The 24311-nt window shown below is 41.3% G+C and overlaps 1 protein-coding gene across 3 annotated transcripts in view; it reads left to right on the top strand.

Moving 5' to 3' along the window:
- Positions 1-24311, top strand: part of ARAP3 (ArfGAP with RhoGAP domain, ankyrin repeat and PH domain 3) — a 218876-nt gene that overhangs the window by 112650 nt on the left and 81915 nt on the right. For all 3 annotated transcript variants that reach the window (XM_030211196.1, XM_030211194.1, XM_030211195.1), the window contains 4 exons: positions 4214-4345; positions 15308-15461; positions 21536-21638; positions 23379-23577. In XM_030211196.1, the coding sequence (XP_030067056.1) occupies positions 4214-4345; positions 15308-15461; positions 21536-21638; positions 23379-23577 (588 nt within the window). The remainder of the gene's footprint in view (positions 1-4213; positions 4346-15307; positions 15462-21535; positions 21639-23378; positions 23578-24311) is intronic.

Here is a 24311-nt window from a genome sequence, read left to right as displayed (position 1 = left end):
TTGCATACATTTTTATTTTGTTTATTTATTTATTTGTGGCATTTATATCCCACATTATCCCAAACAAGGCTGAGTTCAGTGTGCATATATAACAAAGAATAAAGTAGTCTGTTGTAAGAATCCAATTTAACAATGCAGTATCATAAACATACTGGGATAGCTATGGATGTTTAACATTTAGAAAATCTATTATGAATGAGAAACTGTACATGAAGCAAAGAGAAGGTTAATGGTAAATAGAGTAATAACCAATTCAAGTAATAATTAGTTATTTGAGATATGGCTGTTCTTTGTGAGGGTTTGTTTGAATAGGAATGATTTGAGGATTTTGTGGAATCTAGTATACAGTTACTGAGAGAAAGGAAAAATCAAACATCAAGCAAAGATATAAAGAAATCAGATGGATTTCCATCAAAATCAAGTACCTAATCCAATAAAACCCATATTTCACATTCCTCCAACAGACTGACAAGCTATGAAAAAACAACTACGTAACTTCTTTTTCCAACAGTAACTTTTCAAGTTCTAGGAAAACATAATCAGGAAATGTAATCAAGCTTTCTCTCCTTGGTTTTAATGCATCTATCTATGAAAGTTCGTGAATTACACACACTGAAATGATTTAGCACACATTAACATGACAAAAATTCCAAACAATATTTTGTTATGTTTTTATGTCATTTTTAGATGGGGAAATGACACATGACATAAAAAATAATTATGATGTTTCTCCATCATTTAAAAGAACATAGAAGTGAAGATTTAGCAAACTGGTTAGAACAGCAAGCTAAAAACCAGAGCACCTGGGGGTTTTCTCCCACTGATGTTCTTTCTGTCCTTGGCAAGTCATTTCACCTTCCGTCGCCTCAGGTAAAACTTAGGGCTAGGTTTGCTACAGTGCGCTACCACATTTGCACTGGCTATTAGTAAATACTCACATTGCATATAGTGGGACAGGTGATAATACACATTAGTGTGTGTTAGAACAGAATCGCTCATTTTAGTAACTTTGGCCCAAACATTGCAAACCCATTTGAGTAGTGAAATAACTCCATTATCTGAACTGTAACTCGCCTGGAGGTCAGATTTGGAAAGATGAGTAGTAAAAATCCTAAACTTATATCCCTATTTTAATTGAGCCCTAAGGAGCACCCGTCTACACCATTAACTGGTATAAATTTAGGAGGTCTTTTACAAAGGTGCTCTGGCATTTTTAGAGTGCACTTTTTTTAGCGTGCATTAAAATCGGTAGCACACCTTTGTAAAAGGGGCCCTTAGATAACCTCTGTCAGTGTTACAATACTACTACTACTACTACAAATCATTTCTATAGCGCTACCAGTCGTACGCAGCTCTTGACTTGAGATGAATAAAGTTTGTTTCTATGCCTTTGTTGCCTTATTCATATATTGTAGGTACCTGTGGGGATGAGATTTAAGAAAATAAATATTCTTGAAAAGGGTTTATTGGAACTCTTGATGGTGACACAGTTCCAGCAGAATGTTGTTGTAGCTTTATTTTGACTAAATCAGAATGCTTTGTTCACTGATGCTGGTGTTTGTAGACATAGTGGGTGCAATATTCAGTAGAACACGGACTGCATAAAGATACCTTGTCAGTCCATGCCTGACCACTCAAAACGCCAGCATAACTTTATGACAAGTAGGCATGTACTTCTACTCGTCCCAAGTGTAAGTATGCATGGGGGAGGAGTTTGGGCAGAGCATGGGTGAAGTCACAAAGTACGCAGGTAGTTTAAACCTTTGACTATGGGGCCCTTTTACTAAGCTGCATTTAACAGCTAACGTGGGGGTTTTAGAATCGTTAATAAAAGTTCAGGCCTGCACTACTGTCAACTGCATTAAAACAGGAGCCTTTGCATTAAACATGTTCCATTAGCTGCTTAAACGTGGGAGTATGATGGTTCTGGATGTGACTTGGGTGGATGGAGGAGTGGCTGGCTGTGATAGCTAGCACATGGGTCATTTCTGTGCGCTAGCTGTCAGGATTGCCAATAGCACAGCCAAACATACTACCACTAGAAGTCATGGAGGCCATTTTGGATCATGACACAGTCCTGAGTCCTGGGGCTTAGATGCTATCTGGGGACCTCTGCACCACCATAGAACCCCCCCAGTAGAGTCAGACTTTGGGGGTCTGGGACATTTTTGATTTGTGGGGATCAGAAGGGTTGCTATATCTGGGGGGCAGATGTACAAAAGGGGGGATCAGAGCTAAGGGAGGCAGCATCTCCTTGTCTGTGGTGCACAATTGTTTTCTGGGCCTGCACCACTGTACAAGTAGTGCTTGATAGTGTAACGTGGTATGTGTGCTGTGCTGCCTGACTGCATATTAATTTCTGTGTTAAATGTTCAGTAAGTGCAAAATTTACCACAGTTCAGTAAAAGGGCTCCTATGATACACAAGTCCATATAGGGGAATAGCACCATATAGATGAACAAGTTCATTAAGACATACTCACCTGAACATTTGCTAGGCTCAGAAAATGATATTTTCATAAATTCCATCAGACTGGCAATCCCATGGAACTAAGTGGCCTTAGTGTGTCCTTAGCGGGTCTTTCCCATACGCTAAGGCCGTTTTTGCATTATCCATAAAATGGGTGATTTTCTCTATTAATAGTCATGTGCTAATGCTGCCATTATTTATTTGGATTTTGCTTACATCTTTTTCAGTAGTAGTTCAAGGTGAGTTACATTCAGGCACACTGGGTATTTTCTGTCCCTGAAGGGTTTGCAATCTAATTTTGTACCTGAGTCAATGGACAGTTAAGTGACTTGCCCAAGATCTCAAGGAGCAACAGTGGGGTTTAAACCAACCACCTCTGGATGTCAAGACCGGTGTTATAACCACTAGGCTACTCCTCCACTCCATACTTCATACATTAGGCTGTATATCAAATTCTATCCCCTTCCGTTTCCCATTCCCACAAAAAAAATTTCCACATAAGCACTTACTGCCACCCATTTTGTAGGCAGTAAGTGCTCATACAGTATTTCTGCACTAATTAGTTAGTGTATGCTAATGTAAATGTGCTAATTATGCATAGGGCTATATATGGCGCCTACAAAATCTGCTCAGAATAAATTTCTGCCTAAATGTATTCTATAAGTGGAGCCTAGATTTAGGCGCAGTATATAGAATACACTTAGTTGATATCCCAGAGCTTAGAACTATGTGCATCCATTTACACTAAGGGAAACATGGAATAAATACCAGCGCATAGATTTAGGCACAGAGGGGCATATTCTATAACAGTGCGTGTAAATTTTGGAATGCCCACAAAATGCCCTTTTCCCCACCTTTAACCACGTCCTTTTTTGGCGCCATGCATTAGAATTTAAGCACTGTGCGTTACAGAATAAGCTTAGCGTGTTATGCATATAAATTCTAATTATTGTCAATTAGTGCTCATTATTGCTTGCTAAGTGCTGTTAAAATGCTGATTGGATTGTTAAGTCAATTAAGTTACATGTGATTTTATAGAATAAGCGTGGATTTTGGCATAGAACACTAGGCATGATATATAGCATCCGATGGATAGTGCATAATGAAGCTTACAAAAAGGACCCCTTAGGTATTTTAAAGTATGATGTATGAATTATTTTTATCCTGTCTTGGTCTAGTTATGGTCAGAACTAGAATTTGTTATAGTGGCCAGGATTAATGGACAGATCCTTATCAAAGTGGGTATGAGGTTCCATGTTCTTTTAATAGGTTATTGGCTGGAGTTTACAGTTGCTACGTTTGCACTTCACCCACTTACATTTAGACCAGCTCCTAAGCTGGTATTTTATAAAGACAAATAGGCTTCTATGGGTCTTTAAAATATAATCTCAAAATAGGAACCTAGATGGCCTGTTATAAAATTACCCTCCACATAACTCATTCATATAAAATAATCCCTGTTATTTCTGCATTCATATTTGGATGAATAAGTAATATGAAGAATGACTGGATACCACCGCTCTCTATATAAATTCTATCCCTAGCCTTAGACTTGTGTAACCAGTATCCGATGCTGACTGCATGAGTCATTTTGAATATTGGCTCCTCTGATTTTATACAGTGTTACAATGTGATCATTGATATCTGTCCAAGGACTGTTCCATAATTGCTCTTCAGTAGAATTTGAGATATAATGTCATGTACTAAGGAAAATCCTCATAACATTTTTGCCTGTGTTTTACAGAAAACCAAACCTCTGACGATACAGACCAGACTAGAGTATATGATGAAATAATGCAACCTGTGGTGATTTGTGGGTATCTCTACAAGACAGCAGCTATTACCAAGCTTGCAACCACCAAGAAGACAAAAGATGGTATGCCTGGATCACAGAAGGGTGCATAGAGTAGACAGTGGTTAAGACCTCAGAATGAATATGGGAAAGAAGGAAGGCTGAAGGTACAGGGTCAGAAAAAGTATTACAAAGACTAAGATAATATGCTATTATCTGCATAGACAGACAGAGCCAGTTCAGGCAGGAGAAAAGAATCTAAAAGCCAGAGGAGACCATCAGACAGTGGGAAATGTTCTCAGTTTCTTCCTACCTTAAATCCAGATTCTTCCTGAAGACCCACCTATTTCAGAAAGCTTTTGGTATGCAATGCAGTTGGATGACAATGAAGGCTTGAGGGTCCGCTAACCTCCACGATCCCTCTTTCTTCCCTACTTTTAATTTTTGGCAGTGGCCCTTTCCACTTCTTTCTAGATGTGTTCTCCTGTCCTTCTCCTTTCCTATGATTAATGGTGTTCCTTTCCTTTAGACATAATTATTGATTATTGTACACCACTTTGTTATCTTTTGAGGAAAAGCAGCATATTAAATCTAACAAACCATAAACCATTTTAAATAAACAAGATCCTATTTCCAAATAAATTTCCTAGTATAAGGGACCAAGTGAACCTGGCTGTACTAAGTTAGTCTTTTAAAGATAGTCATAGAGATGAGGAAGAATGGAAAGATATTATAAGTGAATTGAAGTATATTGGAGAAATTGTGGCAGGAAATGAGAGTATTACAAAAAAAGAGGTATGGGGAGTAGAATGGGGTGGGCTACTGGGGTCATTGCCCCGCAATATTTTGTACAAAACAGCATAAGCAACTTGGGAACATGGCTGGAGATTGGTTTGTTTAGCCTCTCCAACCAAAAAGGTGTTCTGCTGCCCCTGATGGCTAGAGCATCTGGCTAAGACCCAGGGAAGCCAGAGTTCAAATCCCACTGACACTCCTTGCGATCTTCGGCAAGTCACTTTGCCTTCTGTTGCCTTAGGTACAGACTTAGATTATGAGCCTTAAAGGACAAAGAAATACCTACTGTATCTGGATGTAAATTGCCTTGAACTACCCTGTTTCCCCGAAAGTAAGACATCCCTAGAAAATAAGACCTAGTAGAGGTTTTCCTGAATTGGTAGATATAAGGCCTCCCCCGAAAGTAAGACCTAGCAAATTTTTGTTTGAAAGCAGGGCCGCCGAGAGCCGGACAAGGCCGCCCCCACCCCCCCACCCGAGGTCGCCGGGCCCCCCCTCCACCCACTCTCCGTCGCTCCCGGAACTAACCTTTAATGCCTCCTTTCACCTTCGCAGCAAGCAGCAGCAGGGCAGACCTCTCCTTCCTTCTGTGCCCCGCCCTCGCGGACGTTACGTCAGGCGAGGGCGGGACACAGAAGGAAGGAGTGGCCTGCTCTGCTGCTGCTTGCTGCGAAGGTGAAAGGAGGCATTTAAGGTTAGTTCCGGGAGCGATGGAGGGTGGGCGGGCCAACCCCGATCCAACCCTGATGTTTCCCCGAAAAATAAGACAGCCCCTGAAAATAAGACCTAGCGCATTTTGGGGGGCAAAAATTAATATAAGACAGTGTCTTATTTTCGGGGAAACACGGTACTACAGAAAAGAAGTTAGCTACATCCAAATAATATTAAAAATAGGAATTGTGTGAAATTGATAGCGAAAGAACTATTGATCAGAATATAAGAAATTGCCTAGAAGGAAAAACAAAATATATATAGAGAAAGGGACAACAAAACATGATTGTGGAAAAAGCTAATAATAAAACAGCAGAAGATTGTGAGGTACTGCAGAAGGATCTTTTGAGGTTAAGAGATTGAGCATCTCACTGGCAAATGAAATTTAATGTGGTCAGGTGCAAATAGGGAGAAGTAATCCCAACCACAAATTTTAAAAAATGGTGAGTTCCAACTTAGAAATTACTACAGGAAAACGGTCTTGGAGTTGTTCTGGAGAATACACTGAAAATTTCAGAACAGTGTACCACAGCTGCCACAAAATGCAAACAGGGTGTTAAGGATCACTATAAAAGGGATGGAAAGAAATCTTAGAATATCAATTAGACCCTCTGTATAGGTCCACAGTACAATCACACCTTGAGTATTATGTGCTGTTCTGATCATCCAGTCTCAAAAAGGATATATTGGAATTAGAAAAGGTCCAGAGACAGGCAATAAAATGATGAAGGGGATGGAACACCTCTCTTATGAAAAAAGGTCAACAACTTAGGGCTTTTCAGCTTGGAGAAAAGACAATTGAGTGGGGATATGATAGAAGTTTATAAAAATCCAGAGTGGAGTCCAACAGTTAAATAGGGAACGGTTATTGAATTTTTCATACAACACAGGAGGATATAGTGCATGAAATTAACAACCAGCAGATTGAAAACAAATTATAGAAGATATTTTTTTATACAGCACATAATTAAGCTGTGGATTCTGTTACCAGAAGACATAGTCAAGGTTACTAATGTAAAAGGGTGCAAAAAAGGTTTCCTTAGCATTTTACCATACCAGTCCAAAACTTGTGGATTATGTCCATTGACCAGCAGATGTAGATAGAGAATGAAGGCAGTTCTTTATGATTCAACCTTCAAAGGTACCATGCAAGGATGGAACACTCAGTATTTCTCGGTCTCCAGAAGATGGATGACAAACTAACCATGCAGCTCCTGAGCTGGTTGTTTTGCTGGTTTTCAGTTGAGCTATGAGTGCCTTTACTCTTAATCTTCTGGACAATGTTTAAACTGGTATTCAGTTGAGTTGGGGTGCCTTTTTAGGCTTGTTCTCCTGACCCAGTTTCACAACTGGGTTTCAGTTGAGTGGGGAGGGGGCGTACTGGACTTCTTTTCCTGAGCTAGTTATGCCTGGACTTCAGTTGAGTTGGAGGTGCCTTGCATGGCTTATGAACCTGAAAAGATGGGATTTCAAAATCAGAGTTGTGGTATCTCTACCACCCCCTTCCCTGGGATGCCAAGACTCTTCTTCAGGAGACAGCCAACAAGTAGTAGTGAACCTGTGATTTATTTTACATATATTCAGGTACTTATTTTGTACCAGGGGCAATGGAGGGTTAAGTGACTTGCCCAGAGTCACAAGGAGCTACAGTGGGATTCGAACTCAGTTCCCCAGGATCAAAGTCTACTGCACTAAACACTAGGCTACTCTCTTTCACACACTTTGTCACAGTGGTGGTGTTTATGCCTTTGCCTTTGTTAGGCCTGCATGTATAGCTTGTTTGTGGCTTCGAGCAAGGAACGCTTTGTTTCTGGGCTGACCAGCTTCAGGGCAGGGAAGCTCACCATTCCTAATAGGCAAACATTCATTCTTTTCAGCATCTGCTATTCTGGTTTTATTTCAGAAAACTCTACCATTCTCTTTTAGTTACTCATACTGGAGTGCTTTTGGTGCTTCCAACAATGGAGATATGTGCTTGTTGCCTTTTCTGCCACAATCTACCATTTGGCTCCATCATTTTCTCCTGCTCTGCAGCAGTACTTTGCTGGCAGTTGTTTGTTTCAGCCACTCTTTATAGTTTCTGTTCCTGGCATCTTGTCACTGACTTTCAAGTTGTTTTCTATATTTTCTTTTATACAGACCCTTGACTTTAGGTCTTGGCAAAATTCAGGTGACTTCCTGGTATTGACTTGGGAGGCTCTCTATGTTTAATTCTCTCGTTAAGTCTGGGGACCATTTGTGATCTTTTATTGAGCATCATTATCAGCCTCATAGCCAGTCTGTCCTACTGGCCTGGCTTCAAGTAGGCTTCAATGACCTTTCATACTGCCTGTTCTATGTTTCTCTCTCGGCAAGGTCTGTGTTTCATTCAGGAGTGACCTCATATTTCTCTTACAGCATCAGGTACTTTTCTGGAATGGCACTGGCTGTTATGTTTTATTTGACAAATTTCCCTGGAGCCTATCCTCTCAACTTAAGATGTATCTCGCTTCTTGTAGTCCACTAGGTTTGCTTTCCCAGGATTCCCAATCCTTACTTTTCAAGTTCCTTTCAGCAGAACTTGTTTTTCCCTTACAGTTGAGGTTACCCTCTCTAGGTCAGCTCTTTTTAACCTCATAGTTTCAACTATGCATTTCTTTCAGAGCCTGCTTAGATTTCTGCTCTTTCCCACACAGTTGGCTATCCCCTAGCAAGATTAGCCAGGCATAGTTCCCAAGTCAGTAATGTTTTACCTTGCAGATTGGGCTCCACTTATTCTAGCCAATTTAGTTGGCTACCCTTTCCCTGATGGGGTCAATTTTGTTTATCCTTTCAGTCTTGGAATGGCTTAGCTCTCTGAGCGTCCTAGCTACTCTTTACTACCTAGAATAACCTGGGCATCTTCCCTGACTTGGCTATTTATCACCTTCCAGAATCGGCTAGGTCTCTCATCTGGTTTTCCACTCTCAGAAGCAGCTAGTCTGTGGCTCACTGAAGCAACTGATCTCCTATTCACAGAAATAGAAATTCTACTAATCACAGAAATAAACTGCTCAGAGATTCAGCTACTCTGCTTCTCATAGAATCGTCTACTTTCCTGCTGTCTGAAATTGTAAGCCACTTAGATGGTATTCCCAACTGGCGGATTAGTAAATCCTAATAAACTTTAAACTTGAGTCAGCTGCTCTCTTGCTCAAGGATTCAGGTAGACAGCTTCTGAATCGATTGAGCTGCTGCTCACAGAATCAGTTTCACAGGTCCCTTCATGTATGCTCACATGACCAGTTTGTTTGGTTTCTGCTCACGTGATCAACTAGATGTCTTCTTCCAGAATCACCTGACCAGTTCAGAGAATTACCTGAACCACTGCTCACAGTTTATGTTAATCTACTGCTAACCTTGTAAGTTAGTCTACTGCTCTCACAATCAGTTGCGCGGCTGTCCTAAAACTCAGTAGAGCTGCTATTCGCACAATCCTGGCATGCTATTTGCACAATCATGTGGTATGCTGTTACACAGGCACCTGAAGGCTATTTCCATCATCTTGACATGCTGTTGGCACCTTCTCCTAGCATGCTGTTGGCACCTTCTTCTAGCATGCTGCTGGCACCTTCTCTTGATGTGCTGCTGACACCATCTCTTGGCATGCTGCTGGCATGTTGCAACCGTGATCTCCTAACATGCTGTTACAGCCATCTCTTGTCATGCTGCTACAGACAACTCCTCACATGCTGCTCACACCATCTCCAGGAATGCTGCACACCACCTCCTGGTGGGATGCTCGCACATTCATCTGGTATGCTTCTCATTCACTCTCCTAGCATCTTGCTCACACAGTCTAATGGTTTCAATCTCTCAGTATCAGCTGCATTTAACCACATTGAGTCTGCAGCTTAACTACTCATATTCAGATCAGTATCAGCTAGACTTAACTGCATGGAATTACCCGGATTCCGCCACATGGAATCAGTTAGACTTCCCCACATGGAATCAGCTGGGCTTCACCATACAGAGTTAGCTGGGCTTCATCTCACCATATCGATTACGTTTAAACTCTGGGCATCACCACACAGAATCAGTTCTTCTCTTTTCACCTTTCAGCAATACTTCTTCCGGTTACTATCTATGATTCAGCATGTTTTTGTCATTTGTTATTCCTGTTATGACCTGGTAGTAGTGAGCCCCTGTGCCTCGACTGAGCACGGCAGAGATGGAGTGACACCGCACTCGGTCAGGCAGCCAGACAACCCCTAGCTTCACCTGGGAAGCGACCACCATTCACCAGGAGTTGAGCTCCCAGCTGCAGGTGGCCACCAGGACATCTGGAACCGGCGGGGTTGCACGACCACTGACCAGACAGGCAGGCAAACAGACACAGTCCAAAAGCCTGGAAAATCTGTAGGGCAAAGAGTAGTCCAAAACAGTCCACGGTCTAGGCAGGCAGCAAAACAAGCGAGGTCCGGGAAACAAGCCGAGGTCTGGAACACTGGAACTGAAGATAAGGAGCACCGGTGTGGACCTCAAACACAATTGAGGCCGAAGCAACGAAGGACTGGAGGCAGGGCTTTAAATAGGGTAGGAATCAGTCTCAAACATGTGCAGCTGATCCAAGATGGCTGCCCCATTCAGCAGAGTAGCACAATGCCCAAATATGGGCGTCCTTCCTGTTCTTGTATACAAGATGGCTGCCCCCTCCTGAGCCAGCCAAGATGGCTGCTGTCCTTGATCCAACCAAGATGACAGCTGCCAGAAATAGGAAACAGAAACAGACCCATCCTGGAGAAACCACATCCAAAATAGCCGGCTATCTCTGCCGGACCATGCCTCGTCGGCGAATCGGCCGCAAAGGCCTGGAACCAGTTGAGGAACGTATCATTCCATCTCTGTTTTTTTCCATCTTTCTTGCTGAATGACTTCAGCCTCACAATCCCTGTATTAGCTATTAATTAATCTTGCAGATTTAGCTACATTTTCAATCTCTGGTGGGTGCTGTGCTTGGGCTTTCTTTTTTCGACTATACTTCAGCCTCTAGTTTTTGAGTTACCTTCCTCTAACATTCTCATCTGTGTTTCATGCTGCACTCTCAGTCATACTGTACCCTTGCAGTATCAGAGGCTTCCATACTCAGTTTTAATTGTGTTCTGATTTCACTGTGTCTATTCCTTGCAGCCTCTCACTGTCACCCATACTTTAGTGGTCTCTATTTATTCTGTCTTTAGGTCTCTATGCCCTTGCTCTCTAGGTCTCTCACTGTCTGTTGAGCCTTGGCTTTTCAGTCCTTTGGCCAACACATTCTTTTTGCTTTAATTTCGTGGACTACAGTTTACTCTCCTGCCCTATGTGTGAACCCTTTGTTATATCCCACAAGTTCTGGACTGGTATGGTAGGATGCTAAGGAAGAAGAATTAATATCTTAGCTGATAATTTTCTTTTTTTTTTTTAGCCCTACCATACCAATCCAGAAGCCCACACTTCTAGATTCTGTCAACTTTTCCTTCTTTTACAGAGGGTTCTCCTTCTCTCCATTACATTAGATATGATACCGTACTTGGGGATTTTTCTTTGAAGTTTTTTTTAGGCACTTATGCCTTTCTTTGTAGAACTCTGTGATTCTTTTTGGCATTAGCTCCTACTCACCTTGAGAGCTCTGTTTATAAAGAGGGTGCCTCCTCCTGCTTCAGTTTGGGACCTCTGTATTACTTGACTTCTATAACATCTACTTCAGGGTACAGAGTTCTATGGCAGCGCACTTCAATTTCTGTATGTCAACTGCTCACTCTTTTGTTGGGGGTCTGTACTAGCTTCAGCTACAGCTGCAGTTTGGGACCTTGCTCATTTCAGTGATGCCTCATTGGTGTGTATCCCCAATGACTGAGGCACTCACCCTGAACTATTTGTACCTGCTCTATTGCTTTGTCATTCAAAATACTGAGTGTTCTATGCTTGCACAATACACTTGGGTGAATCACAGAGAACTATTTTCTGTCTCCATCTGCTGGCCAATGATTATAACCAAAAGGGAGGGTCCAAGAAAACAGCAAGGCAAACGATCTGCAAACTCCAAGATGAAAGGACAAAAAGAAGCAGATCAATCAAATAAAATAGTTTACTGAATGACAACCAAATAAACAAATCAGCCCGACACTGGCCGTGTTTCGCCAACAGGGCTGCGTCAGGGGCTATAAAACAAATAACATAACATTTAAAAACCACAGTTAAAATAATAATAAAGATTATATAGAGAGACTGACAAAATATTTAAAAACTATTTTAAGAAATATATTATGTTACTTAAAAACAGTGTGTTAATACCCATGTATATAAAAATATGAAAATTGATGATATACATACTCAATAACAAAAATGGCATTATTATACATAGAGACTACATAATACAGATGTTAATATCCCACATCAATAATTAACACTGAAGATAATATTAATGAACATATTTGTGAATCCTCAAGATATTAATATCATTTATAGACATTAATAATTATTATAGGCAAAAAAATGTTGAATATAAAACAAACAAGACACCCACCTACACAGTATTCTTTAAAAGTCGAGATGACAACTGATAAATGTGTATATAAATAACCATAAATATCTACTATAATAAAACTCACCCTCAACGTTCTGAAGACAACGTTCTGAAGTCACTCAGTCACTCACTGAAGGGTTCATGGATTTATGGTGGTGAAGCCACAACACTGACCATGTCTTTCTGCCCCGCCCTCACATGATGAACCAATCAGAAAAAAAACCCTCAACATTCTGAAACACAAAGGACCATCACAACACCGTTCCCAGGCAACACTAGGCAACGTAAGATGGACCAATCAGAGGAAACTACGTGACAATAAGGGAGGAGCATTCCCCAGCAGAATGGCTCATTATCTGTGCAGCACGGAGAGCACAGAAACACCGCTGGAACGAGAGAAGAATATTCCTGCTGTGGGTATGTGCAAAAATAGACCGGGGGGGGGGGGGGGAGGGAGAATTTTTAAAATGCCTAATGCCAGTACTGAAGAGTGCCAGAGGGCCTATAGCACAGACTATATTTGGGATCGCTTGACATGGAGTCAGAGGAGCCGGAAAACAACGTGCCCGTCACCATCTGGGATGTGGGCGAACAGGACAAGCTGAGGCCCAGCTGGAAGGATTACCCGCGACCCAGCCAGCAGCAAACAGCGACCAAGGAAGGGGGAGGAGTACTCCTTCCCTGCCTAGGAATCGCTGGAGACTGGCTGCCAAACTAACGAAACAACCACGCACCGACGCACCACCTCCATCATTCGAAAGGCATCCACTCTTTCTTCAACAGAAATGCAAACTAATAATACAAAACAAACAAAGAATACATGGTTTCTCAGGCGGCTACAGGTAACTCCCCACCCCCTTCCTCTTCCCCTTTTGCCGAAGCGGCCAAGGACGTGCCCAACCATCCCCAGCCTCAGGCAAGCTGTCTCCCACCTCGGGGATTCCCCGAGCACCCGGAAAAAGACGGCGCTGATTCCTGCAGCGCATAAATGTTCCAGCATTCCCCTGCAGCTGGCCTGAAATGAACCAAACATACCGGATCACCCCCCGACGGCCCGAGACCGTGCTCTTCTCCCTTCCGCCAACTTAAAACAACCATCCCCGTCCTCAGGCAAGCCGTCACCCACCTCCAGGATGCCCAGAACCCCAGCCCAATGGAAAAAGATGGCGCTGCTTCCAACAGCACATTTCTCTTCCAGCATTCCCCTACAGCAGCCCTGAAACGGCCAAAAAATACCGACAGACAAAGAACGTGCTCCTGTACCTTCCGCCCATCTAAAACAGCACTGCTGCCTCAGCACAACACAAAAAAAAACATGGAAAAAAAAACACTCAACAAAGGCTGACCCCCCTACAACCACATTTACATTTCACCAACAGAAAGACCCCCCTCCACAAACTTCCTTGACAGACAAAACCACACACACACAATACAACAGAAACACACCCTCAAAGCCACACACCAATCCAACCCACTCTGCCAACACAGCACAGCACATCCCCCAACCCCCAAGCAAAAAACAAAACAAAACAAAAAAAGACACACATCAACAACCTGCACACACACCGCACCCTCACACACTCACACACACACACACAAAATAACTCTGTGACACATACACACACACACAAAACCACATGCTAGCGCCCGTTTCATTGGTTTCGGAAACGGGCCTTTTTTACTAGTATTGAATAAAAGGTAAAAATGTATAAAACGTAAAAAGGACAAATTCAAGAAACTTACAGTTATGGAAGTCTAAAATCATGAATCTTCCAAAATGCAGTAAAAAAAACAGCATGAACCGAATGAATCATAAAAGATAGTGACCTAAATAGTAATGATTAAACAATTTTAATAAGATCAGCATCTTTTTAATTTTAAATTATGACTCTTCTTATCATTATATGTTTATTCCAAATAATTTAATAACTAATCCGATTAACAATCTTTTTGCTTCTCTATTATTGGTTTTTTTATTTAAAAATCATTTTATGATGATAATCAAAAATATATTGATTAATAAAAGTATGTACTGTTATATTGCCTTCCCCTCTTTTTTTCACCTTTTAGAAGAACTTGGTAAATGATACTCAATCTATGTGCTGTTTGGGAGCTATTGAATGCTTTTTAGGTTAGTGGGTTGTGGTCAATTATAGCTGATTTAAAAATACAGAGAGGCACTTATATAAACTTCTTTTTCTGCTTTTATGAGCTAGTACATACTTTTATTAATCAATATACTTCCATAACTGTAAGTTTCTTGAATTTGTCCTTTTTACGTTTTATACATTTTTACCTTTTATTTAATATATTTATGGTTATTTATATACATATTTTTCAGTTGTCATCTCGACTTTTAAAGAATACTGTGTAGGTGGGTGTCTTGTTTTCATATACATGGGTATTAACACACTATTTTTTAGTAACATATTTCTTAAAATAGTTTTTAAATATTTTGTCAGTTTACATATTTTGTCAGTCTCTATATATAATCTTTATTATTATTTTAACTGTGGTTTTTAAATGTTATGCTATTTGTTTTATAGCCCCTGAGGCATCCCTGTTGGGCGAAACACAGCCAGTGTCGGGCTGATTTGTTTATTTGGTTGTCATTCAATAAACTATTTTCTTTGATTGATCTGCTTTTTTTTGTCCTTCCACAATGATTATAACCTACAAGTTCTGAACTGGTATGGTAGGACTAAAGGAAAGAAAATTATTAGGTAAGATATAATTTCTCCTTGGACAAATTCTTGGAAGCAAGGCCTTTTAAAAATTATTAGCCAAGGTGACCTGAGACAGCTTATCCGTTGAATTGAGCTATGAGAGATTGTCTATTTTTTGGGGATCTGCTGGGTGCTTGTGACCTGAACCTGTCACTGTCAAAGACAGGTGCTGGGCTCGATGGACCTGGGATGGATTTAAACATTACTTATCTTATGTTCTTATGAAAGGGCCTATAAATTAAATCCAATCAGTATTTATTATTTATGATTGTTTCATATTGATTTCCATAGATTTCCATAAACACTGGTGTTCCTTGGAACGATCCCTCCTCTTCTATGAGAGTGACAAGAGCAATGAGCCAGTTGGAAGGATCGATTTATCAGATGTTGTGTGCTTGGGTGTGACAAGGTTGGATGTGACGCATAGCCCAGCGCCTGTGGAAAGGTATTGGTGGCATTATTGTTGTTTTTCTTTTCTGCATTTCTACAACCCACCAGAGGAACAGATAATACCCATCCCAAGAGTGTTTAGCCAGTTTAACAATGTGGTATAGTTCACCCAGACCATATGAATAAAAGTCGCAACGAATATGTTGCTCACTAGAAAGCCATGAAGCTAATCACAGAATGGAACAGGGCTGCATAATCAGTTATAACATAAATAATGCCTTTAATGCTTTTCCCCATGAGTTTACATCAAATCAAAGTCTGCTATTTGATTATGATTGCAGAGGAGTCTCCACTGCATTAGAAATGAATTCCACACAACTATACACTGTTCTCTGGTTCATAATGTAGTGAATCAGGTCAGCTTTAATAGACTAATGCAGTCCATGTTTTAATACCATCCCTGTTACATTATGGTGTTTTTCCTACTAAAGTATAAGTAAAAAAAGAAGAAAAGTCTGCAAGTCCCAGCATTCCGGGGGAGGGGGTGGTATTTCTACAACAAAGAGCCTAGAATTAGCCATCCAGAGTGCACATGGTAGGAGCCCATTCTAAAATGAAAAATGGGTGCCTGCTTTCCTTGATAGAATACTAGCATAATCGGGTGTATACCCATGTAGCATTTACATGCGACCACTTGCACTAGCCATAGAGCTGGTATTAGTGTGAGTACTAGGTGCAGCAGATACCCAGGTAACTTACAGGATTCTTACGTTATTTCCTGGTTTCTATATATGGCGCACAACATTCTACGCACAAATTTGGGCACATACCCAATTTGTGCATGCAATTTGCTTGAATAGTGAACCAATTAGCACTGATAATTGGGTGCTAATAATCAATTATTGACGCTACTTGGCAATAATCAGAATTTACATGCACATCTTGCTAGGGGCTATTCTATAAAGATGTGTGTGTGTGTAAATTCTAGTGTGCAGATCTGAAATGGGGGCAGGGCCATGAGAGGGGCATCAGCGGGTCATGAGCGATCCAAGAAGTTACATACAGTGTTACCGAATTTGGCACATCCATGCCTAATTTAAGTGCGGGGATTTATACCAGGTTTCAATTGGTATAAATCCTTGCTCCTAAAAGTTACGTGTTGATCCCGCCGCTGGGCGCTATTCTATAAATGGCACCATTTATAGAATAGTGCTTAGTGCTCATTTTTTTCAGTGCCATATATAGAATTTGGTCCTCTGTTGCATAAGTTGGATCCCTGTTTATGTCCCACTTGTCCTTTGCCCCTGTATACGCCCCCTGCAAAGATGAGCTATGTAAGAAGCAGGTATTTGCGGACTAGCGCTTAGGTGACATGCTGGCATATGTATATGCACATAAGTGCACAAATACATGTGCGTATGCTGGTATTCTAAACATTTAGGCATGTAACACACATAAATGTTAAGGGGCAATTCTGTAACTTGGCACCTCAATGTTGCACACTGAGTACCAATTCTATAATAGTATCTTAGTGCCAAAAATCCATTATAGACAAGTAATGTAAGTCATCATCGATGTGCCTACTTTAGGCAGGCCCACTTAGGCCAGGTCTATACCTGGTGTAATTTAGTGCACTTAAATGTGCCATGCAGTGTGCATGACTTATAGTGTTCTATAAGTAGGACACACACAATGTCCTGGCCGTGCTCCATCCATGTGTATGTCCTCTTGCATTTATGTGCTGTAACCATTGTTCCCTTTAAGCTGGGCAGGAGTCTTGTATTTGTATTGCTGCCAGTGGTGGTGGGGGGTGTGCTTCAATATTGTATCTTCCATCACTATAGACAGGCAGGTACCTCAGAGTACTGCAGAGTTTGTCTCTCTCTTACTATTGAGAATGTGATAGTGAAACAGCACCCTCTACTGGCAGGATTATAGGTGGAGGACTTCTGCTCAGTTTAGAGGGAACAGTGGCTGTAACACTTACATGCTCCCTTATAGAATAATACTTAATACATTTGTGCACATAAATGCCAATTAAGGTGCCAGTTATGTGTGCAAGTTGTGCGAAACTGTACACACCAAGTTATAGAATTGACCAGTAACACCTACAAGGCAATTCTATAAATGATGCCTAAAGTAACACACCAAGGGGGGGAATTCTATATATGGCGCCTAAAAAATCTACATGGAAAACATTTTTCCCTAAGTATATTCTATAAGCAGTGCCTAGATTTAGCTGCTATATACAGAATACACTTAGTTGATATCCCAGCGCCTAAAACTACTCATGTCCATTTACCCAATGAAAACATTGTGCAAATCCTGGTGCATAGATTTAGGTGCAGAGGGCCATATTCTATAACTATTTGCATAAATTTCAGAAGCCCCACGAAATGCCCATTTCCCTGCCTATAACCATGCCCCTTTTTGTCTGCGCATGTTAGAAGTTAGGCACAGTGCGTTACAGAATATGCTTAGCGAGTTGTGCGTGTACATTCTAATTATTGCCAAGTAGTGCTCATTATTGCTCGTTAAGTGCTGTTATCAACACTAATTAGCTTAAACCAATTAAGTTACGTGCACTGTTATAGAATCCGCCTGGATTTCGGTGCGGATCTCTAGGCACGCTATATAGAATCCAGGGGTAATTGTGCACTAAAGATAATAGAATAACAGCACTTATGAGTGTGATTGGCGTAATTAATTGGCCTTGCATTAGTGTTCTGTGACAGGTTAGGGTCAATTTAACACCCTTATATTGTTGGTGCTACATATGTTCCATTGTGACTCCGTAATTTAGGTGCTGCTTTATAGAATTTACCCCTGACTGGGATGCAATTCCAGAGTACTGGATCAGCCTGTTAAGCCTGACTTTGTTCCAATGACAATGCTAAATTGAAAATTAGATTTTTAAAACCAAAAATGATCACCAGTGGTTCTATCTGACTTTGGAATTAATGCTCTGCCCTCTATTAGTACTTCAGCTTCAGCCTAGTATTAATGACTGCAGAATACGTAGATTTTGCAGCTATTTGGGACTTTTTTATTTATCTAATCTAATATTTTGCCAAATCCTCATTAGGGCTCAGAGTGGGTTACAATAATGTAGCTACTATAATATAACAGGGAATTATAAAATTTCTTCAACAATCACAATTTTATATACACTATGCATTACATATAGTTACAAAAATGTCATGAACGTTTGAAATAAGTATGTCAAAGGCATGAACCTCCTGCCCCTTCTCAAGGTATGCAAAATAACCTATTCTAACGGGTATGCATTACCTAGTGCTGCGTGACTTATCTCAGACTGTATCATCCATTATAATTCAGACTGCCTAGGAAATAGGGATATATAACCCAGCTTTGTATAATGACAGCAGCATTTCCATAAAGATGAGATGATATGCATGCATTCAGAAGGTTCCAGCGTAATAAAAATTATCAGCTACCTCCAACAGCTGGAGTTGCCAGTTGAGAAAAAAGGTTGCAAATTGTTTTCCACATGATGTCAAGAGAAGGATTTTTTGCGCTAGGCTCCAATGCTTATCTGCAAAAGGTTTATGATGTGGAAAATCAGATGACATCAGACTTAACGTTGAGGTGAATGAGGACACAGACATTTTGTACATTGTGCTTTATGAGGTATATCAATTTTTGAGGAACAGGAGGTAATTAAAATCCTTTCATTCCTGTACAGTCTGATTGTAGAAAATCTGGAATCCAAGGAGACATGAAAATTAATTTTTTAGACTCCTGGTTTTCAAATAGTAAATCACAATGTGCTCGACCCTGCGATCACATAGGGGTCAATTCTATAAGTGGATGCACTGATACCACATAATGAAAGCTTAATCTACAACGGCATCAGTGCACCCAGTTTATTGTTATAGAATACTAGTAAAAAAGGCCCGTTTCTGGAGCCAATGAAACGGGCGCTAGCAAGGCTTTCCTCTGCCCCCCCCCCACCCAACCAACGCACCTTCGTCGTCACTGACACCATTGCGCCGCCCTGCTCGCCGTCGATGTGTGACTGAATTGCTCCACCCTCAACGTCATAACGTTTGACGCGAGGGCGGGGCCCAGAGACTGGGTGATTTTCGTGGCTTCAGCACCACGAACTTACGAACCTTGGCTTCAGTGACGTCAGAGAATAGAACGTTGAGGGTGAGTTTTATATATATAAATAGATTAGCATAACCCAGCATTGGTGTGCCTTACATTTATGCACCCACCAGTCATAGACCTGGAGTAACTGTGAATGTGTACAAGAGACAGGTACTCACACAACTTAAAGTATTCTGTAATTTATCTGCATAAGTGGGACACATGCCCATATCCTGCCCATTCTCCACCCCTATGTACGCCCTCTTGTGTAACATCATGAGAATTTTAACAGCTGTTTGTGCTGTTTTAAATTCTCTATGCTGTGCACAGTTAAGTCAGGCCATAAGTCAGTGCTTCCGTTGCTGTCCTATGGCAGCCTTGACAGCCAATAGGAAGAAGCTGCCTGCATTTTATTCCACCTCTCATCTCTATGCTTCTATCTACTCAGCAGATAGACAGCTTGGAGCCAGCTTCAGTTGTGGCCTTTCTGTGTACCTGTTGTTTTTTCCTGTTCAAGCATCTTTCAGGAAGTCACATGTTCAGACTAGAAGTTTCCAGAGAGGGTAGAAGCCTCTGGAAATTGATAGATCAATAGGAAGGTTTAGGATAATTTGGAGGAGGGTCTGGTGGCAGCATTTACCTCCCCCCCTATGTGTTATAAGCTCACTCTTTGCCCGCCAAATTTGTCTTGGGTTCTGTCTCCTGCCTTTTACCCATTCCAAGAGGGAGATCCCTCCTGACCAGCCTGATGCAGAAATCCTGAATGCAGAATCAGCCTGTCATACTCCCATGAGTTGGCTCTAATAGGCACTTGCTAAAGGAGCAAGGATTCGAGGACCAAAGAACAGAGTCAAATCCCAGTTGCTGGCATGTTTTAGTGGGAAGGTATGGGGAATGGGGAACCTTTCCACCCTTGTGTAGTTCAGGGAAGGAGGAGAGAGGAAGTCTTTCAAAGTACCTATGGTGACATTCAGGCAGCCTGCAACGTATATCCTTAGCAGGCAGGAGGAGAAAAGATCTGTTTAAAATCTATAACATCCTTGCTACAGAGCCATAGTATCTAAGAGTAACAGCAAGTAAATTGTGCAAACCAAGCCAAGCCCTCACTACTCTTTTGAATGGTTTGAGAATAAGGAGAAGCTATTTGTAATTTTTATGCTTTATTGGAGGAGAGGAGAAAGCTATTGTAAATAGTTGGCCATCTGTATTGAAATATTCAAAGTTGTACTCTCATCAGTTGAAGGACAGTAAAGGTTCCAGTTTTCTGCAATAAGACCTTGTGTGGTCTCCTTCATTGTGTGAATTGTGAAGTGCAGTGTGTTTTTTTCTAGCAAAAAAGATGCCGGTACTCAAATGCCAGGCCACCCTTCAGGGATGGGGTAATCACTGAGGGACCCACCCCATAATAGCCAGGCCTCATGCAACCAGTCACAGAATCTATGACAAGGCAGAATTGGTGTGTAGAACCTGAGCTCTTTCATTAAAACTTGGGGACCATGGGTCAATTTTACCAGAAAATGGAAAAGGTGCCAGTACTCAGTACCCCCTCAAAAAAAGCCCTGGTGGTGTGAAGTCTGGTGCAGAGCTCACTCAGCCTGCTAGGTAAATCCTAGTCCCGCCCTGGTCCCAACAAATAATAGTGTGCACCCCTGTTGTCCATCTATCCTGGGCATAATCTAGGCAGCCGCCTAGACCACTTTAACAAGGGGGAGGGGAGGTTTTACACTTGCATGTACATATTATGCTACTTACATGTGCCATTACAGAATTGTGCTTAAGCACCCAGCTGGCACTTTTGCAAGTAAGAGTGCACTTATATACACAAGGGTTTAGTTTTCTATACACTTATGCTCACAAGGGGCATGTAAATGCTGGCACACAGTTGTAGAACTGCTCTTATAATCTCAGCATGTGGATCTCTGAGCTGGTGGGCGCTTATAATTTCAAGTTAACCCACAAAGTTTCAGACAAGGGAGGGCATCTACTGCCTTAACAAAATGTGTTTGTGCTTTGCAGGTTTCGTGACATGTTTGAGATATTTCTGTGTTCAGAGAGAATGTATCAGTTTGGAACAGACAATACAGACATGCTCCAGGCCTGGACTAGTGCCATTGGAAAGGTAAGATTGGGAGACAGGAGGCACACAGTGAAAAAGGGGAAGAAGACAGCAAGGCACATCTTTTCCAATTCTTAATTAGTTTCAGAGGTAGACCCAGTAGCTTAGAGCAAGTTTTCCCCATCTCTAATTCCTCTCAGTCCAACACTCACACCTGCATGTTGCTGTTTATGGTTTGTAAAACCTGTAGTCCATTACCTATAAACAGGAGGCTTGATATTCAAAAAAAAAAGCTGAGCTCCTTAAATTTGGGCTCCTAAGTTAGGCTCCTAGATTGGTGCTTTATTTTCAGCCAAATTTAGAAGCATTTCAGCTGAAAATTCACCTTAATTTAAGAGCTTAAAAGTTATGTTTATAAATTTAGGGGTCCTGTTTACTAAGGTGCGTTAGCATTTTTAACATGCCTACAATTAGCACGCGTGCTAACCATGTAGGCACCTACAGAGATATTGTTGGCATGTACACAGTTAACACGCGTACATGGTTAACGTGTGTTAAAGAAGCTAATACGCCTATAACACAGCTTAGTAAACAGGGCCCTAGGTCTGCCATTCATTTGCCTAGAGTTAGGAGCATAATTCTGAGAATTAGTTATAAGCTCCTAACTTTTTCTCCACCCTAAAGCTGCCCCTGTTGACATCCACTTTTTATGCTCCTAAATTTAGGAGTATAGGGCCTGATTTTCAGCCAGCGGCAAACAGCATTTTGCTGACTGCCACTGGCGTTATCCCCACAAATTCAGTGCTAGGTCATGTCCGGGCTCCTGCACTGAATTTTCAGATTTATGGAGCCAGCAAAAAGATAGCTGGTTAAGTTCAATATTCAACACTTAACCAGCTATTGTAAACAGCATAAAGATCGGACTTGACTTTTAAGCCATCCTATTTATGCGGTTAGCATGGACAGTTAAGTGCAGAATTTCAATACTTAACCAGTAAAGTGCTGACTCCTCCTTGGAATGCTCCCAAAATAGCCAGTTTTGAGTTGGGTGTTGACCAGACATTTTATTATTATTATTATTATTATTATTATTATTATTGTTTATGACATTTATAGCCCACATTATCTCAAACAGAATTCAAGTTCAATGTGCCTCACATTATAACATATTTGGAACTTACAAACCATTCTAGTTACATGAGCAAATACAAGAAAATTCAATAACAAGTAACTTGAAGTCTAGATCAGATAACAATGCTTGTAATACATAGGGTGCAATTTGGATACAGACATGGTTTTTGTTTCTGCAAGTTTAATTTAAGGTTAAGTTTTGCTATTGTTAGAGCCCAGCTCATCAGATGAGTTTTCAGTTGTTTATGAAATATGAGATAGTCTTCAGTTTGATGGACTTTCTTAGGTAAAGAGTTCCATCTAGTTGTACTTTGGTATTTTCAGTTGCGCTATCCGGTGAAGTGCCGATGAATATGCCCAGGTAGACCTGAACAAGTGATTTAACCAGCCAGGAGCTGTTTCTGGCCAGTTAAATCTTTTTGAATATCAACCCCTTAAAGTTTCACAGCTGTAGTAAATTTTCAGTTTATGACCATAACTCTCAGTCTTTATTTATTTAAAAAAATTATATTCTGCTCAGTCCCAGAGTCCTGGACATATCTTGAGACTTGCCTTGAAGAATTGCCTGGAACCTATTGCTCTGTGCTACGATGTACTCTTGTCATAACCCTACTTGCATCCTTCCCTTAACTGTTTGCTACCAGTAACCTCATGTTTTTCTCTTCCATCCAGTGGTTCACTCCGCTCAGTTGTCACTGCCTCTTGGTCCATGAATTCCAGCGAGTTGGGAAGATGCGCTACAAGGCCATGCTGAACCCCAATCAGTGGAAGGAGGGCTTCTTTCTGCTGCAGAAATCCCATCTCTTCATCTGCCCAGAGGAGGATGGAGCAGCGGAGGACAGTGTGAATCTCCGCAGGCTTCAGGAACTCAGTGAGCATGGGGATGAGGCTTTCTCAGGGGACAGTATCACAGTTTAGCACATTGTGTACATACACTACATCACTAGACTGTGTTGTAAGCATGTGAAATTGAATGAGTCTGGAACAGTGGCTCCTAATTCTGTTTGGCTTTTATGGCATCAGTCATGAATATATGAGATATATTTCTGTACACTGAGTCCCTCATGTATTGAAATGTGTGTCACGTGTATTTGTTATGGATATCCTAAAACCAGACCAGTTAGGTGTACCGCTAGGAGGAGGGTGAGAACTGCTAATCTAAAAGCATACAGGTCAATCCCCCTGATATTCAGTGCTATTTATCAGTCAGAACGGCTGCTGACCAGTTAATTAGCGCTTAACCGGCTATCTGCCGATATTCATCAGGGGATAACCAGTTAGCAGTTAGCCAGTTATATCGCCCAATAAAACCGGCTATTCACCGATTTTTAAATTGGGTTTCGGGGCCATTTGTGGCCGTGTGAAAACTTGGTATGTCTTTGGCCGGCTTAAAGATAACCGGCTATGTCTGAATATTGACATAGCCGGTTATCTTTAAACTGGCCAAAAAAAAACCCCGAATATTCAATGCGGGTCACCAGATTCGGCCCGGCATTGAATATCTGGGCTTAGCGCCGATCGTGGGAGTTAACCGGGCTAGCTCAGGTGGTCTGAATATCGGCCCCAATGTGTAAATGGAATATGACTAACAGAATGTAAGTACCT

The sequence above is a fragment of the Microcaecilia unicolor genome, chromosome 8 (assembly GCF_901765095.1).
Source record: "Microcaecilia unicolor chromosome 8, aMicUni1.1, whole genome shotgun sequence".
Classification (NCBI taxonomy): domain Eukaryota; kingdom Metazoa; phylum Chordata; class Amphibia; order Gymnophiona; family Siphonopidae; genus Microcaecilia; species Microcaecilia unicolor.
This window is presented reverse-complemented; position numbering and strand designations above follow the sequence as displayed.